Here is a 17183-nt window from a genome sequence, read left to right as displayed (position 1 = left end):
TTAAAAAATATTTTAAAAATATTACTGATGGGGTTATCGACGACACAACTCCATTAGTATATTCTTGAGAGTTAAAAAAGAATTACTGTAAATACCACTATTACTGATGGGGTTACCGACGGAACTAGACCGTCAGTATATTCTAGAGAGTTGAAAAAAAATTATCGTAAATATCACTGCTACTATTAATGCACCGATAAAATTATAGATGTTATTCTAGTAATGATATGTTATATTAACCGATAGATATTCTAACATATAAAACATGTAATTTTTTTTTGTGCATTTTACCCGTCTATAAATATATCAGTATATTTATTGCCAAGAGCCTCGACAACAGGTCACTCTCGCGTTTGTTTTTCTTTTCAATATTTTCGTGCAACCCAAGTTTCCAAATCGATCAGTGTACAACTTTCCTTATCCAAGAAAGCAGTGGATTCTTGATTCTTCAGTATGGCTGGCGTTCCTGTAGCTGATGAAGAATTCATATATTCCTCTTGGCAGTACTTCCTTGTAGTGACGAAGATGGAGGAATATTTGATGGATGTCGACTCCCTCAGCTATGGATGAGTCTGGACGAATGATGGGTTATCAGGGGGGCCCTTTTTATTTATTTATTTTTATTTTTTTTTTATCAGGGGGGCCCTTGATTGTTCCTGATGTGGTGGTGTCACTGTTAGGGTTAATTTGCTTCCGTATTTGCCAGGGCTTAGGGTTAGATCATGTTCATTGATTTAAGTAGGTAGTCCAGGGCTCTTTTCTTTTTTTGTTTTATTAGGTAATGGGTACATAGAAAAAACATGTAAATTAAATTTTGAAGATCCGAGTCCAACTGTACCTTATCTCTTTATATATATATATATATATATATATATATATATATATATATATATGTGTGTGTGTGTGTGTGGAATAAAATTTTTCAGGGTTTTAGGCCCTGAAAAATTAACTTGGATTTTTAACCAGGCTAACCTTAAAATCTTTTACAGGGTTTTAGACCCCGTTTATTTGCTGGAAAGTAGTTTCTTTTTGGAAAGTGAATTACTTTCTGATGTTTGGTAGTGTAATGGAAAATAAGTTGGAAAACAGTTTCGAGTGTTTGGTTATGTCATAGAAAATGAGCTGGAAAATATCTTATTAATATTTATTTTTCTTAAGTTTATTAAAATAATAAGGAACAAATCTTACAAATTAAATAGTAGAATGAGAATGAAATTGAAAAAAAATATAATTTCATGAATTATCTCAAATAAAATAAATAATAATCAAAATAATAGAGATCAAATCTAAAAAATAAAAAAAAAGATGAAGAAATTAAAATAATAATAATCAACATTTCATAAATTATTTCAAATAAAATAAATAACAGTCAAAAGAATGAGGAACAAGTTTGATAGATTAAAAATTTCAATAAAAAAATGATAAGGAAAAAACAAATAGCAATTATAAAAATAAGGACCAAAGTTAATATAAAAATTAAATTTTAAGAGATGAAATTGAAAAATAAATATTCAAAACAAAATATATATAACAATCAAAAGTTTAAAGATCAAATTTGATATAATCAGCAAATAATGATATTTCTAATTTTTTCACAACTTCCGGAAAGTGTTTTTCGCCCAAATTTTCCCAGAAAACACTTTCCTGAAAACCAAGCCAAATTTTCATTTGACTGAAAAGTGTTTTTCGTTGACCAACTTTCCTAAAGGCAAATAAACACGGGGAAGTTTGGAAAGTGATTTTCCGGAAATCACTTTCCGGAAAACAAACACAGCCAAAAAGGAAAATACTTTCCTGAAAACCAAGCCAAATTTTCTTTGACTGAAAAGTGTTTTCCATTGACTGAAAAGTGTTTTTCGTTGATCGAAAAGTATTTTTCGTTGACCAACTTTTCTAATGGCAAACAAATACGGGAAAGTTTGGAAAGGGGTTTCCTGAAAATTACTTTCTGAAAAATAAACATGGCCTGAGCAACACATGTTCTCTTATGTATTTTTTTTAAAATTTTAATTAATGCCTTAAATCTTGTCTTTTTATTTATTTTTTACTTTGCATTAATTTTTCAATTTGAATTTTATTTAATACCCTATCTCTTATTTTTAAATTGTTTAATTCACTTTTTAAAAATAGTAGTTATTTTTAAATTTTATAATATTTCAAATAGATTATTATCATTTATCTTGATTTTTTATTTTATATAAATAAATTTTATTTACATGATGTATTTATAAAATGAAAGTCATTTGTTTTTTCTTGCAAGAACAAATAATCTCTAAGATACAATAAATAAAAAGGTATAAAATAAAAAAGGATAATAGGAGTTGAATGTTTACATATACATCTATTTTTTTTTTTTAAAGAAAGACTAGCTTTCCATTTTGGTATAATTAATTGGTTGATATATTATATAATTTATTCTATTAATTATAAAAAATGCATTTAGGTTTTTTAATTAAAAAATCATGATATTTAAAAATATATTTATGAAATTGACACATTATTTTATTTGAAGCCAGTAGTGTACAAAATAGTTGAAAGAAGCGTGCACAAATAGCGGCGAGGCCCACGGATAAGCATGGACTGGCAACTAGTGTTGATCGAATTTCCAACCGTTAGAAGTCCATGTTTGTTTGTGCATCTAGAAATTATAGAACACACGAAGTCGATGCAAAACCAAATTGAAGCACTGCTCTTTTTTTTTTTTTTACTTTTAGTTCCCTGAATTTTTTTTTTCGCACTTCGGTTATTAATTAAACTTTATTTATTTTAAAGTTTATTTCCCTGATTTTCTATATACTGGGATCTTTTTTGATTTGTTCCAATGTTAAATTAAAAATTGATTTTATAAAATATAATTTTTGGTTATTGTTAGAAAAAATTGAAAGATGAATAACCAAAATTAATATGAGAAGGAGCTTTTTTTCATTTAAGGCATGGAAACTTCAATTTGGTCCCTCAAATTTCAATTTTAGCATATTTTATCCCAGTTTTTTTTGTTCTCATATTTTGATCTTAAACTTTGATTTTATTAAATTTCTATTCCTAGATGTTTAGAGATGAGAGAAAAAATTATTGACAAAAAAATAGAGCGAGAAAACATTTAATCAATCTAAAAAATTAATTTTAGTGTTAATACATTCGTTTTTGTGAGAGGAGTTCAATGAAGATGGTGTTTTTTTTAATCATGTTAAAAAAAAAATCAAAACCCATATATTTGTTTTTATATGGTTTGATTTTGTTTTAGAGTAATTAAATGATATTTTAGAGTTGAAAATATATTTTTTAATGTTTGTATGATGATTTTAGAATATTTTCAAATAAAAATAACGTAACAGTTAGATTTTTAGGGTTACAAAATCCAGAAAAAAACTAGACGGTAACATGTGGTATATTAATTTTTATTTTTGTAAAGAAAAACTAGTTGTTTGGGCCCGATATTTGAGGCCTAATAACGCCTTGCACCTTTTATTTTATTTTTTTTAATAATTTTGATTTGTTTTGGTTTTTTAATTTAATTTTTAAATAATATTCCTATGCATTTTGAGGAGTATTCCTTGCCTCACAGAATTGTACATACAACACGCCTTTTAGTTACTACTGCTTTGTGTTTTGTTATTCTGTTTCGATGAGATCTGACTCACTCTGAACACATAAAGAGCAAACCGAAGTGAGTTTTTCTTTCGTTTAATTCCATCCATGTCCTGAAAACCAAAACAAGGTTTCCCCCTTATTTTCTTTGTTTCGCAGAGATGAAGAGAATGAGAGATGATATTTTCTCTGCCTCAGCCTCAGCCCCAGCCCCAGCGCCAGCCCCTGCCCCTGCCCCTCAATTTAAACGGCCCTTAATTTCGACACGTGGAGAATCGTAACTTCCCTTTCTCTTTCTCTGGAATTCGTTTGTTTATTGTGTTAATTTCGTTTTTGGCCTGCTGTTTCTTGATTGGAATTATTTTGATTGTTAAAGCTATGGGCAAACACAAATCCCTGGCGGCGGTGGTGGCGGAGGTAGCGGTAATTCGCAGAAACTAACTACCACCGACGCCTTACAATATCTAAAGGAAGTAAAGGACATGTTTCAAGACCAGAAGGAAAAATATGACATGTTCCTCGAAGTCATGAAAGATTTCAAGGCTCAAAGGTAAATTATTTATCATCATCTTCATCATTAATTATGTATTCGACATTATTATTATTATTATTATTATTATTATTATTATTATTATTTAATGTACTGTCTTTTTGTAGAACTGACACTTCCGGTGTCATTGTAAGAGTAAAGGAGTTATTCAAAGGTCATAATAACTTGATATTTGGATTCAACACCTTCTTGCCCAAGGGATATGAAATAACCCTAGATGAGGATGAGGCAGCTCCGCCAAAGAAAACTGTTGAATTTAACCAAGCTATCAATTTTGTAAACAAAATAAAGGTGATACATATTGCTATTGTTGTTGTATCAGGAAATGGTTGCCTTTTGTTTTCCATAACTTTGACTGGCAGATTTTTTTCATACAGAAACGTTTCCAAAATGATGAACGTGTTTATAAATCATTTCTAGACATTTTGAATATGTACCGGAAGGAACACAAGGACATAAATGAGGTCTACAGTGAGGTAGAGCATTATGTTGTTGATTGTTTCGTTGTTTTGAGCACTACTTTCTATTCCCATGGAAATTTTTGCTGTACAAATATTTCAAGTACTCTTAGCTGTTCTGCTCTGATCATCTTTCAGGTTTCAGCTCTTTTTGAGGATCATCATGATTTGCTTGATGAGTTTGCTAGGTTTTTGCCAGATACTTCAGCAACACCCATTACACATACTGTTCCATATGCTCGGAATTCTAACCAGCATTACAATGAACGGAATTCTACTGCACCCTCCGCACGACAAACACAAATAGACAAGGTAATTGCACATATTCCTTGTTTTTCCTTTTTATAGGGAATAGAACCTTTTGTGATCATAATGTATCATTTATTGAGTGGGCAGCATTAGCAGTTTAACCTTAACCTTATTAACAAAAAACTAAAAGAGCAGGGATTGTACTTTATAATTTTTTTCAATTTATTTTTTGTTAGATTATTATAGTCTCATGACCCAGATCATGAGTTTAACTGATTAACTTGAGTTTTTTTTCTCCTTTTCCTAATTTACATTTTTTCTCAATTTCATATTTCAACATTGGGTTAATTGGGAATTGGGCTTCGTGATTTGTTTTGGCTTGCTTTTTTCGTTATTCTCATCTCATGACTCGGGATACGGGTTTGGCAGGTTAACCTAAGTGAGTTTAACTGATTAACTCAAGTTTTTTTTCTCCTTTTCCTAATTTACATTTTTTCTCAATTTCATATTTCAACATTGGGTTAATTGGGAATTGGGCTTTGTGATTTGTTTTGGTTTGCTTTTTTCGTTATTCCCATCTCATGACTCAGGTTATGGGTTTAGCAGGTTAACCTAAGTTTACTTGAGTCGTTTTTTATGTTATTTTTTAATTGATTTTTCAATTTCAATTACATTCTTCAATATTAAGTTTATTAGGGATCATGCTTCATAATTTGTTTTAATTTGCTTTCTATTGGGTTATCTCGGTCTCATGGGCCGAGTCGCGAGTTTGACAAATTAATCCTGATTGACTTGGGTCATGACAAGTTAATCCTGGTTGACTTGGGTCATTCCCCCCCTTTTTAGTAGATTTTTTTTTTAATTTCATCCTTCAACATTGAGTTTATTGGAAATTGAACTTTATAATTCGTTTTAATTTACTTTCTATAGGGTTATCATGGTCTTATAATCCTGCATGTGGATTGCCAGGTTAACCCGGTTGATCCAACTCGCTCCAATATGTTGTCGTCTAGATATTTATAAAAAATATCATTTTGAATATTTATTTCGAGTCAATCTATGTTTTTACCGGTCTTCCAGGTTGTTTTTGGACCCGTTAAGTCGACCGAGTTATATTGGATCAATCCCCACAATTATTTTTTTTTTCTACTAGAAAAAAATATTAGCAGCGCCTAAATTTTTTTTTTTTTGATGTTAGAAAAATGATTCGACCTGCAATGTAGTGCAGTTGATCATCTGTTTTTAAATGGATTCTGAATATTGTGCAAATGGATCTCTTTCTTTAGCAGCGTCGGCGTGACAAAGTTTCTTCTTCCCATGCTGAGCGTGACCTTAGTGTTGATCGACCAGAGATGGAAGATGACAAAGGAATGGTGAAAGTGCAGAAGGAGCAGAGAAAGCGTGCTGACAAGGAGAATTGGGATAGGAGAATTCATGATCAGGATGATAGGGAGCCTGAGCATGATAGCAGTAGAGACTTCAGCTTGCAACCTTTTCTTGAGAAAAGGAATTCTTCCCAGAAGGTGGAAGGTTTTGGAAATTCTAACTTTGCTTGTTATGATGACAAAGACAACATAAAGAGTGAGTCACTGATGCCATTACCAAAATAAATGTCTTGCACATATTTTTATATGTTGCATGTACTACATGGAGTTTCTTTCCTTTACTTATTTCTTTATTTATTTATCTCTTTTTGTTTGTCTCTGTTTTTTGGTGCTGAATCAGTTTTAATTCTCCCCTTTGGGGAACAATGGAATATTGATGAACAACACACATTTCACCTATTGCTAGCACTTACACCATCCTATGTATTTGGCTTGAGGGGGCTGAACCCTCTAAGTCATATTTTATGTATTATGTGATGAGTGATTTAGCATGAGCAGTGGCATTCTCAAGTTATGGTTTGTTGTCCTTATTCACTGACATAGCCAGTTCTATGTATGAATATTTATTGAATGCTAGTGGGGACTCAGGTTCTCCCTAAGAACTTCATTTTCTCTATGATGAAAAGGAAGACTTGTTTTTTGCATGACTTTGTTATAATGATCAACATTATTCGTCTAGGCGTGCTAGTCTTCTGGAGTTTTAAAAATATCGGATTTTTTTTTTCTTTTGCCTTTCTACATCATCTCCCGTTATAGAAAGTTTCTCATTTTCCAACTTATTAGTTTTTTGATTTTTGGGTATCTCAATTCTTATGCCAGGCATCTACAACCAAGAATTTGTTTTCTTTGAGAAAGTCAAGGAGAAGTTGGGAAATGGAGATGATTATCAAGCATTCTTGAAGTGCCTTAACATTTATAACCAAGGGATTATTAAAAAGAACGAGTTGCAAAATTTGGTATGTGTTAGACCAAACAGTTCTCAAGGTCTTTTGAAGTCGTTTAAGTAGTTTTTTTAATCTCTGCAGAGGCCAAGCATGTGCATGTATCTCCCTTTATGTTTTTACCTTGGTACTGAAATTAAGATATTATGAATTGTAATGCTAAAAGCGACCTTGTCAGGGGAAAACTTCTACAATATGATTGGTTGCATTTTCTCCCCTTGCCCAGATTATTCTTTGAGGCTTGATAATGGAAATTATAGTATTGATCCATTTCACAAATCTTAAGTTCAAGCTATAAATCCTAAAAACCCATTTTATGGTATCAAATATCCAAGTGCACAATGAATGGTGTCACAGGTTAAGGTTATTAGCCAAGTACTATCCAATTGAAATGACCTGTTTAAATGCCTCTTTGCATCTCAAAATCTAGAATGGTTTCAGGTGATGTTTTCTAGCCACATGAGCAAGTGGATTCTTGTACAATTTACATTTTACATCATGAAAGTTAATGAGTTTGGGGTTCTGATGATTTGACAATGGTTGGTAAAGCTTAGGCTTGTACTTGGGCCACTTAAGGCCACCTAGTGCACCAGAAAACTGATGGGCTGGGGACTTTTGATTTGGCTTCCTAATGTATCTTGAATACCCATGCTTAAGTTGGATTTGAATTGACAAATGACGTTGATCTTTCATTTATCAATTTTGGCATGATTAGGGTTCTATCATGTAAATTTTAGTTTAATAAGGACAAAGTTTCCTCTCTTGTTGCACATGTAGTTAAAACCTCTGTATTTTTCAGGTGACTGATTTACTTGGAAAGTATCCTGATCTTATGGAAGAGTTCATTGATCACCTGGAGTGTCATGGGCATATTGGTAATTAACAAAAAACATTTTGACTGTTGCAGTTTACTCTTTAGATTTCGCTCTGAAACATTGATCTTACCTCCATTTGATTCTTTTTAATGCCACTTAATAAAATATCCTTGCAGATGGGTTCCTTGCTGGTGTTACGAGCAAAAGTATGTCAAATGATATATGTCTCCCCTGTTAACCTTATTATAAAACTGTCAGTCTTCATTTAGCTTTTCTGATGTCTTGGGATATCATGTTCCAAAATTTTGTAAAATGTGAGGACCTTATTGCTGATTGCAGAATCCCTGGGTAACGATGGACAAGCATCCAGATCTTTGAAACTAGAGGACAAGGAAAAGGAGCAGAAGCAAATAGACGGAGCTAAAGAAAAGGAAAGATGCAGGGAGAAGTATATGGCTAAATCGATTCAGGAACTTGACCTTTCTAACTGTGAACGTTGTACTCCTAGTTATCGGTTTCTACCAGATGACGTATGAAATTTCAAATGAATGCTTTGTTGATATTGATATTTTAACAAGTTCTATGGTGATGTGCAAGTTGGTGCTTGGTTCTTTGCAGTATCCAATATCTTCAGCAAGCCAAAGATCGGAGCTTGGTGCTCAAGTGTTGAATGATCACTGGGTCTCTGTAACATCAGGAAGTGAGGACTACTCTTTTAAACATATGCGTAGAAATCAGTTTGAAGAAAGTCTGTTTAGATGTGAAGACGATAGGTAAAATGTTTTTGTGGTGTACCACATTCCTTGTTTTTCCATGTTACTCCGTTTCTTTTTGGGAGCAAATAATTCGGAGTCTGTGTTCTGTTTTGTATTTTTTTTAGATTTGAGCTGGACATGTTGTTGGAATCTGTGAGCTCCACTACCAAGCGTGCAGAAGAATTGTTTAATGGCATAAACGAAAATAAAGTAGAAACCTCAATCCATATTGAAGACCACTTTACCGGTTTGTATTTGGAGCAGACTATGAATTAACATAATTTGCAGTTATTATTATAATTAATGTTATTCATATAATGTTATGGTGGTTGTTTTTGTTACTGCTATTTATTTTTGTCATTACTATTCCCTACCTGACTTTTATATTTCTTATTAGCATGTTTTCTCTTCTCTGCTTTGCCTTTGCATTGCAGCTCTAAACTTAAGGTGTATAGAGCGGTTATATGGTGACCATGGTCTTGATGTGATGGAAATATTGCGGAAAAACCCAAGTCTTGCATTGCCTGTTATTTTAACTCGTCTGAAGCAGAAACAAGAGGAGTGGACTAGGTGTCGTACTGATTTTAACAAGGTTTGGGCTGAAATTTATGTGAAAAACCATTACAAATCACTAGATCATCGCAGCTTCTACTTCAAGCAACAAGAATCAAAGAACTTGAGCACAAAATGTAAGTTGAATTTCAATATTCAAATTGGGTCAATTGTATATGTCATGTTTACTGGTACTTTTCCCATTGGATCATTCATCAGTTTGTATACTTAAATCAAGATTTTGGTGAATGTTCACTATTACCATCTACAACAGAGTTATGGAAAGAAAATAACCTCTTTAGGATACAGCTATGCAGCTAAAAAACATAATTCTTTCCTGCTGTTTCAATCATTCTTTGCATTATGTGCACCTTGGGCATATTCTCCAACGGAACTTTTGATAGAAGGGGGAAGCGGGTGAGAATTTTTCGCCTTGTTGTGTTCAGTGAACTAATATGTTAATAGATAACTATTCTAGGGAAGTACTATTTTGGCAAAAATGTATTCAAATGTCACCCTTCTGTTCAGGAGCAGTTGTTAAGCGTGGCAAATTTTAATCTTGTAATAGTCACTTCTCTCTTTCTGTGCCCGTATCTAACCCAATTAATTATTAGTACATTGCCATGTTCCTTCTTATCTATAAGTTCAACCATACATATAAAGCATTCTACACAGTTTACACTCTCACCTAACTATTACTCTTGAAACATTTCACTCAATTTTTTTCACCTGCTGCCAAAAGAAACCTAATGCTGAATTGAATAATTGATTACTAAAGACTGACTTGGTTGTGTTTGTTCTGGAATAATTAGGAGAGAGACAAATGTTTCTCAGGAGCTTTTAGTAAGCATGACTACAAGCTTACCTGATTACTTCTATTGATTATATCTGTGCATGGGTCAGCTTAGGGCATTTTAGTTTTGTGCCCAGGAACATGCAAAGAGTGTACTCTGTCAAAGGATGTGCACAAATAGTACCAGTTTTCGCTTTTCCACTCATTTATATGTGCATTAAACGATGTAATTAGGAAATGCAAATGAACTAGTAGACATGGTTTCTTTGGCTTCCCTTTTTTGTTTTCAACAATTTCTAATTGGTGGAATATTTGAAATAGAGCTTATACAATCTTGGACAGTTTATGCAAAAGTTTGTGTGATACTGCATGTGAAGAGCATTTCTTTAAAGATAAATCTGAAGCAATTTTCACTACGTTGTAACATGCATTTTACGTCTTTTATATGGGTCTATGTTATGCTCATTGATCTTTAAAATACAGCATTGGTGGTTGAGATCAAGGAGCTGAAAGAAAAACAGCAGAGAGAGGATGGTGTTCTTCTTGCTTTCGCCACTGGAAAAAGACAACCCTTGGTTCCGAATTTGAAATATAACTACCCAGATAAAAAAATTCATGAAGACTTGTATAAACTTGTCCAATATTCCTGTAAAGAGGTTTGCTCAACCAAAGAACAATTAAATAAAGTTATAAGACTTTGGACTAACTTCGTGGAACCAATGCTGGGTATTGTTTCTCATCCTGATGGCTCGGAGAGCTGTGAAGGTGAAGGGAAACCAAAGCATCCTCTCATGAATTGCACTTCATCAAGCATAGCAGAAAAGGATGGAAGTCCTAATGCTGTTCCTGCAATATCAACTTTTAAGCAAGCAAAATCACCTAGCAATGGAGATGAAAACATGTCGCAAGAACTAGGAAACCTTTGCAAGCTCAGTTTGAAAAGTTTAGATAAATTAGCTAAGGAAGATAGCTTATGTGAACTTGATCATGTTGGTAAGGAAGATGGAGCGCTTAATGTGCTTAGGCCAGAAAGAGAGCAGAAAGATAAAGTTGTAACTGACAGAGTATCTGGATTTAACATACAAGGAGTAGCAGAAACCAAAACATCATTTATGATAGGATCAGAATGTGGTCATGAAAGGAACAGTGCTGGGGAGATAGCAGGTGTGTTTTGGATCAGCTGCACAATACCTATTCTCTTTTCTTGGTGTTCTGTTAATTCTGAGCTAGTTATCTGTGTTATCTTCTGATAATGTTGTGATACTGACATTAGTTAGAATTTCAAGGTTCAGGTTCAACTGTGTCTGTGCCAGGTGGTGATGCTATTGACCGTCAACTCAATGCTGGTATTGATGCTGGACCTTCTTCAGAGGTACGATAACTTTTATCAGTTTTGACAAATTCAAGACCCTGCATGCCATGCCTAGAGTAGATACAGTAATTGGTAATTGGTTCACATTATGCAACTTAGGGTTCTTCATTTTTGCATAATTGTTTCTGCCTCTTGTTCTATCTTCTTTTACAGTAGAGGTGAATTGTTGATTTTATTTCTTTGTTGGCATAGGGTGTGATTGTTGTAAAATCAGTTTTACCTGCAAATGAAGGAGTAAGGGATGGTGCTAAAAATGATAGATGTCATGAAGAATCCACTGGACCATCCAAAATTGAGAAGGAAGAAGGCGAGTTATCCCCTAATGGTGATTTTGAAGAGGATAATTTTGATGCCTATGGAGATACTGGCTTGCAGGCTATTGCCACGGGAAAGAATAGTGTTGGATGCATGCGGCATGGATCTGGAAATGATGAGGACTTACACACTCAGGATATCGTAGAAGGACATGATGCTGATGATGAGGATAGTGGGAATGTTTCTGAGGCTCGTGATGCTGCATCAAGCAGCGAGTCTGCTGGTGATGAATGCTCCCGGGAAGAGCTCGAGGATGATGAAGTAGAACGTGATGATGCAAAAGCTGAGAGTGAAGGTGAAGCTGAGGGGATGGTTGATACACAGTATAATGGAGGAGATGCACCATTCCCAGAACACTCTCTCATGTCTGTTAAGCCCCTTGCAAAGCATGTTCCAACAGATTTAATTAACGAGAAAAGGAGAGATTCCTGTGTTTTCTATGGAAATGATGATTTTTATGTGCTTTTCAGGCTTCATCAGGTATAGTAAGATTCACAATGCACATACAAAGAAATTTGTGTTTCTTTTGTAATTTTCTATTTTTGGTGATTTTAAAGTGCCTTTTATGGTTGTCTTTCAATTTGTAGATCCTCTATGACCGTATTTTATCAGCAAGAGTGAATTCATCCGGTGCTGAACTCAAATGGAGAACTTCTAAGGATGCTAGTTCTCCAGATCCTTATGCTAGGTCTTTAACATTTTCTTTTTGGTTGGTTTTGAATATTAAATGCATGTTAACACTCTATGTTTGTCTACTTCTGCAGATTTATGAGTGCACTATACAGTTTACTAGATGGATCTGTTGATAATGCGAAGTTTGAGGATGAGTGCAGAGCTATTATTGGAAATCAGTCATATGTGTTATTCACACTGGACAAGTTAATATATAAATTAGTCAAACAGGTTTGCTTACCGCAATTTCTTTCTCCATGTATTTATACAAGGTTTTCCTGAAAAGTTTGTAATTGTAGTTATCTTGTAGCTCCAAACTGTTGCAACTGATGAGATGGCTAGTAAGCTTCTTCAATTGTATGAATACGAAATATCCCGGAAATCTGAGAGCTTCAATGATTTGGTGTATTATGACAACATGCGGTTTTTCCTTCATGAGGAGAACATATATCGGTTGGAATTTGTAAGTCCTTTTTCCTTGCATTTGTGTGTGTATTATTTGAGGTGATTTTATTGGTGTATTACTTTGTCTGTAGTTCCCACTTGATTTGACCATTGATGATTTTTTGGGTCTCCACAGTCATCTGCTCCATCTGTTTTATCCACCCAGCTGATGGACAACACAACTGAGAAATCTGAAGTGTTGGCAGTTTGCATGGATCCAACTTTTTCTGCATATTTGCATAATGATTATCTCTCTGTCCATCCTATAAAAATGGAGTCGCATGACATTACACTGCTGAGGTATTGACAGTATGCTTCAGATATCCACGCTTACAAGGGTTTTTTTTTTGTTATTTATTATCAGCAATAGCTGTGCAAGACTGTTTATAAGTTCCATTAAAGTGCAAGCAGCATGTGTTAACGGGCTTAGATTGCACTCCTTTATTCTCTGACTAAAGCTGTCTCGTTAGACACTTGAAACTACTTGATCTGTGCCCTTCTCTATCAATAATAATAATAATAATAATAATAATAAAAGGAATGAAAACTAAGAAAAGGAAAGGCAAAGACTTCTATTTATTAGTTGTCTTCAAATAGATTCTAGTGCAATAAATAAGTTCGATAAAAGCATCCTGCTGATCTGTATTCCCATCTCTACCATGGCTTGTTCAGCCATGTGTAATTGTTTGCAAGAGCCATCACATTTTGAAAGGAATGTCTCTTTCCTTTGTGTAGTTCTAGAATATGATATCCAAAAAAAAAAGTTCTAGAATATGATGGCTAGAAAGGATTTTGAAATCAATTGATTAGGTATATGACTCTTTTATCTGCAGAAACAAGCGGAAATATGCTGGCCTAGATGAATTTTCTGCCTTAAGCATGGCCATGGAAGGCGTTAAAATGTTCAATGGTTTGGAGTGTAAGGTTGCCTGCAATTCATGCAAGGTATCTTCTTTTTTCTGTGCAAATTATCATTGCTTTACATTCTTGCAAGGTTTCTTCCTTTTTCTCTACATTCATGTCTGCTTCAACACCAGTCAAGAAACTTGCACATTGCTTGGATTTTCATTTAATTCTGGGCTAGCATTACCCTAAAACTTAAAATCAAGACCTAGATGATTTTCCAGCAAATCTTGAAATTACATAACCCCACCCCCCCAAAAAAAAAAAAAAATCTTAAAAAAACTCACAAAAAAAGTAATTATGCTTCTTTTGTTGCCTGCATCAACATGCTTAGTAATTGATGTGGCATTTTTTTTAATCAAAGTGAAGCCTCTTAGCATATTTAATCAGAGAATTGCCATTATTGAATCAAGTATATAGAACCTGTTCACAATTCCTTACATTAATTAAGAACATAAATTTCTTAAAATTGTTTGTATATATAGCATTTTCCTCTTCATTTTAAATTATAAGCTATGTTGCTCTATCCTAGTTATATGAGTGTTTGGTGTGGGTATGCATCTAGCTGTTGGTCCTTTCAAATCCTATATTGTAGTATACCTGAACTTGGTTTGAAAGAATCCAAATTTCGGTAAGGGCACCTGGAAAAGTTTATTTTGTTGTGTCCTTATGATAGCCCTTTTTTCATTTTTCCAAATTTATCAATAACATCTCATAAATGAAAAGCTATTGTATTTTTACTGAAGAGATTGTTATATATTTTAATTTGTTAATTGTTAATGTTAAATTCTAGGTGAACAATCTATGAATAATAAAACAACATCCTCTTTTAGTTTTAATTTTAATAAAATACCATAATAAATGAATAGTGATTTGTTTTTAGGTGAATAGTCTAATGAATAGTAAGTAAATAATAATTTGTCTAAACCAATGGAAAATAATAGTACACAGCCCATTCCACAGAATTGGCCCAATTTAGGTTTTATTTTATTTTATATCTTGATATTTGACTAGACCAGAAGATAAAAAATAACTACCATACAAACAAAGCTTACTTTCTAGCTGAAAATTGTTATCTTTCTTTTAAATGAGCAACTCTGTTATATAGCAAAGTCTTGTCAATATCATACTAGTCACATAAAAGAGATGTGTCCAAAGTTTTTTTGCTGCATCTGATGCAAATCCTGTATTGCGATCCCATCCGTGCTCACATTAAACTCAATCCTTCACTCATTCACTAAGCTTAAAATTGGGGATGATAGGCATCCAAATATCTGAACTGAACTTTGGTGATTTTTACAATAAATGTTTGATCTTTAATTATTTTAAAATAAGAGTTTCATTTTTTTAAGTTCTATCAATCAAGTGGATTTTTACAATCTGTGTGTTTGATCAACTTTCTGCTCTTTGCTCATTCAATTCTACCTGAATTGAAAGGTTGTTGCATTGGGCTATATACACCTCATGCATCTTTACTTTAACAAACGGAACTTCTCATGTAATTCCCTTGTATAATCAGCTGGCAAAAAATTACTTGGTTAATTTTGCTTTCATATGTTCCCTGGCACATATTTTATGCTTACTTTGTCATGCATGTTGCTATTCAATTATCTTCCAGTAAGGTGTAGTGCCCTTCAATTTAAGCTTCCCAAACAACACCTTTCTAGCATTCACATGTTTCCATTCAAAATAAGTCTCCAAGCTAGATTTCTCAATCTAAGTCTCCAAGCTAGAATTCTCAATCTAAATAATCCTCTACGAGGATCTTTCCACAAAAACAACTATTTTAATTCCTTCTCCATTCAACCCAAGGGCATGGGCTAAACGCCCTTTCAATCCTCCTCTTACTGGATTGTATACAGGTCCAGTATCGTGATAGGGGTTTTCTCCAATCCCATCATCAAGTTTATCCTCAAGACCACCTTCTGGAATTTCCAAGGGGTTGGGGTTGCCTTTTGGAATCTCCATTTTGCCCCCCACAGATCCTGTCCTTGCAAGGCAAGAACAGCTTTCAACAAGTCTTCAATTACCTTTCTCAATTTTTCCATATCTGCTTGCTGGCCTTGATTTCTTCATCTTCATCCATGACCTCTACCACGGCCAAACATTGTGTACGATCAAACCCTAATTCAATCCAAAACAGCTAAGAACTATAAATATAATGGCTAAAAGTAGTAGAAAATTGAAGCTCTGAAACTAGAAAAATAGGTTTAGGGTTTGTAGACAACTTCTTTCCTTGAACTGAATAGGTTGCCAAGGAGAATATTAATTTTTCCAAAAGCTCTCACGTCATCATTGTTATTGTGTCAAATTTTCGTTTTCTTGCTGCTTGAAAGAACAAAGGCAAATGACCACTGCTAAATATCTGTGTTGTTTGGGCAGATTTCCTATGTCCTAGACACGGAAGATTTCTTTTTTCGAACAAGAAGGAAAAGAAGAAATTCACCTCAAGGAAGATCTTTGTATCATGATAAGGTTCAAGCAAGAGTACAACGCTTCCGGAGATTCTTATTAGCTTAATGAAATAAGCAATACTTTTCATCAGACAAGGTATATACAGAATGGCATTATTGATCCAGGAAATGCATTATTGGTTTTCCCTTGCTTTACTTTATGCTACATATTTTAATGAAAGACATGCATGTTTTTTTTCTGTTTCTATAGGATGCTTTCTATTGAAGTTAGAAGGACTTCTTCAAGACAACATCTTCATATATTATTTAACATTCACGCCAACTTGTCAAATGGAGACCTGAGAAATGGACCTGCTCATGGTATCTTGTGAGGGTATATAAACGTTATTAAAGCCATTCTTGTACATAAGGTTGAATCATGATTTTGTTGAAATTTTATATAATTTATGGTTATTGTCTTCTTGTACACGTTCGTCTCTCTGTTTTGTTTTTCCCTTTGTTCCTGAATTTAGAATCTGTGGTGGTTCCTATTTATGGAACAAAATACCTCAGTGGAATCTGTAGGTGGGAAGAAAGTGATCAGGTAGGGGATAAAGATTTTTATTCAGAGCTTCCTGCATTCTAGGCCTTTTGGTTTGCAGCTGGGCATTGCCAGCGTTTTGTTTAGAGATACAATATTTTGTACTTGTTTCTAGCGTAAAAAATTTAGATTATTTGTTGTTCGACCTCTTTATTGTTGATACAGTTTAGAAAATCTTTTCCTGAAGTTCAGCGTTCAGAGGATAACTTTCATCAAGACTTGTCATCCGGGGGAATCGAAGGCAGATGACAAATCCTCTGGTTTCTCAGCGCACATTATCGGATGTCAGGTATTCCTTGAATATTATTTGTTTCAGGCATAATAGTGATGGTTGTTAAAGAAACAATTATCAGTCAGTTCATATAGTATAACATTAATGGTCAAGTATTAGCTGTGG

At 33.7% G+C, this 17183-nt stretch overlaps 1 protein-coding gene across 5 annotated transcripts; it reads left to right on the top strand.

Moving 5' to 3' along the window:
- Positions 1–3516: 3516 nt before the first annotated feature.
- Positions 3517–16672, top strand: LOC133689963 (paired amphipathic helix protein Sin3-like 2). 5 transcript variants are annotated; one of them, XM_062110099.1, is made up of 24 exons: positions 3517–3667; positions 3748–3865; positions 3965–4138; positions 4246–4429; positions 4516–4614; positions 4735–4908; positions 6135–6426; positions 7050–7186; positions 7971–8046; positions 8163–8192; positions 8326–8516; positions 8605–8759; positions 8867–8988; positions 9176–9430; positions 10570–11250; positions 11373–11458; positions 11651–12253; positions 12361–12461; positions 12538–12676; positions 12756–12908; positions 13026–13189; positions 13723–13834; positions 16175–16342; positions 16457–16672. In XM_062110099.1, the coding sequence occupies exons 2-23, from the start codon at positions 3750–3752 to the stop codon at positions 16310–16312; spliced, it is 4182 nt and encodes a 1393-aa protein (XP_061966083.1). In that variant the 5' UTR covers positions 3517–3667; positions 3748–3749; the 3' UTR covers positions 16313–16342; positions 16457–16672. The 5 variants fall into 5 exon arrangements, with proteins under 5 accessions (XP_061966083.1, XP_061966091.1, XP_061966069.1 ...); XM_062110107.1 differs by having other exon boundaries at positions 6132–6426; positions 11379–11458; XM_062110085.1 differs by having other exon boundaries at positions 6132–6426.
- The last annotated feature ends 511 nt before the right edge of the window (positions 16673–17183 follow it).

Source organism: Populus nigra, chromosome 1 (genome assembly GCF_951802175.1).
Source record: "Populus nigra chromosome 1, ddPopNigr1.1, whole genome shotgun sequence".
NCBI classification, from domain to species: domain Eukaryota; kingdom Viridiplantae; phylum Streptophyta; class Magnoliopsida; order Malpighiales; family Salicaceae; genus Populus; species Populus nigra.
The sequence above is the reverse complement of the archived record's forward strand: the minus strand, read 5'-3'. Positions and strand labels throughout refer to the sequence as shown.

What these genes read in the sequence shown, in the direction of transcription:
- LOC133689963 (XM_062110085.1), top strand. Translation starts at nt 3,750, where the DNA reads ATGAAGAGAATGAGAGATGATATTTTCTCTGCCTCAGCCTCAGCCCCA. An exon ending in ATTTCGACACGTGGAGAATC is followed by an intron (nt 3,866 to 3,964) that starts GTAACTTCCCTT and finishes TGATTGTTAAAG; the next exon opens with CTATGGGCAAACACAAATCC. An exon ending in TTTAGATGTGAAGACGATAG is followed by an intron (nt 8,760 to 8,866) that starts GTAAAATGTTTT and finishes TATTTTTTTTAG; the next exon opens with ATTTGAGCTGGACATGTTGT.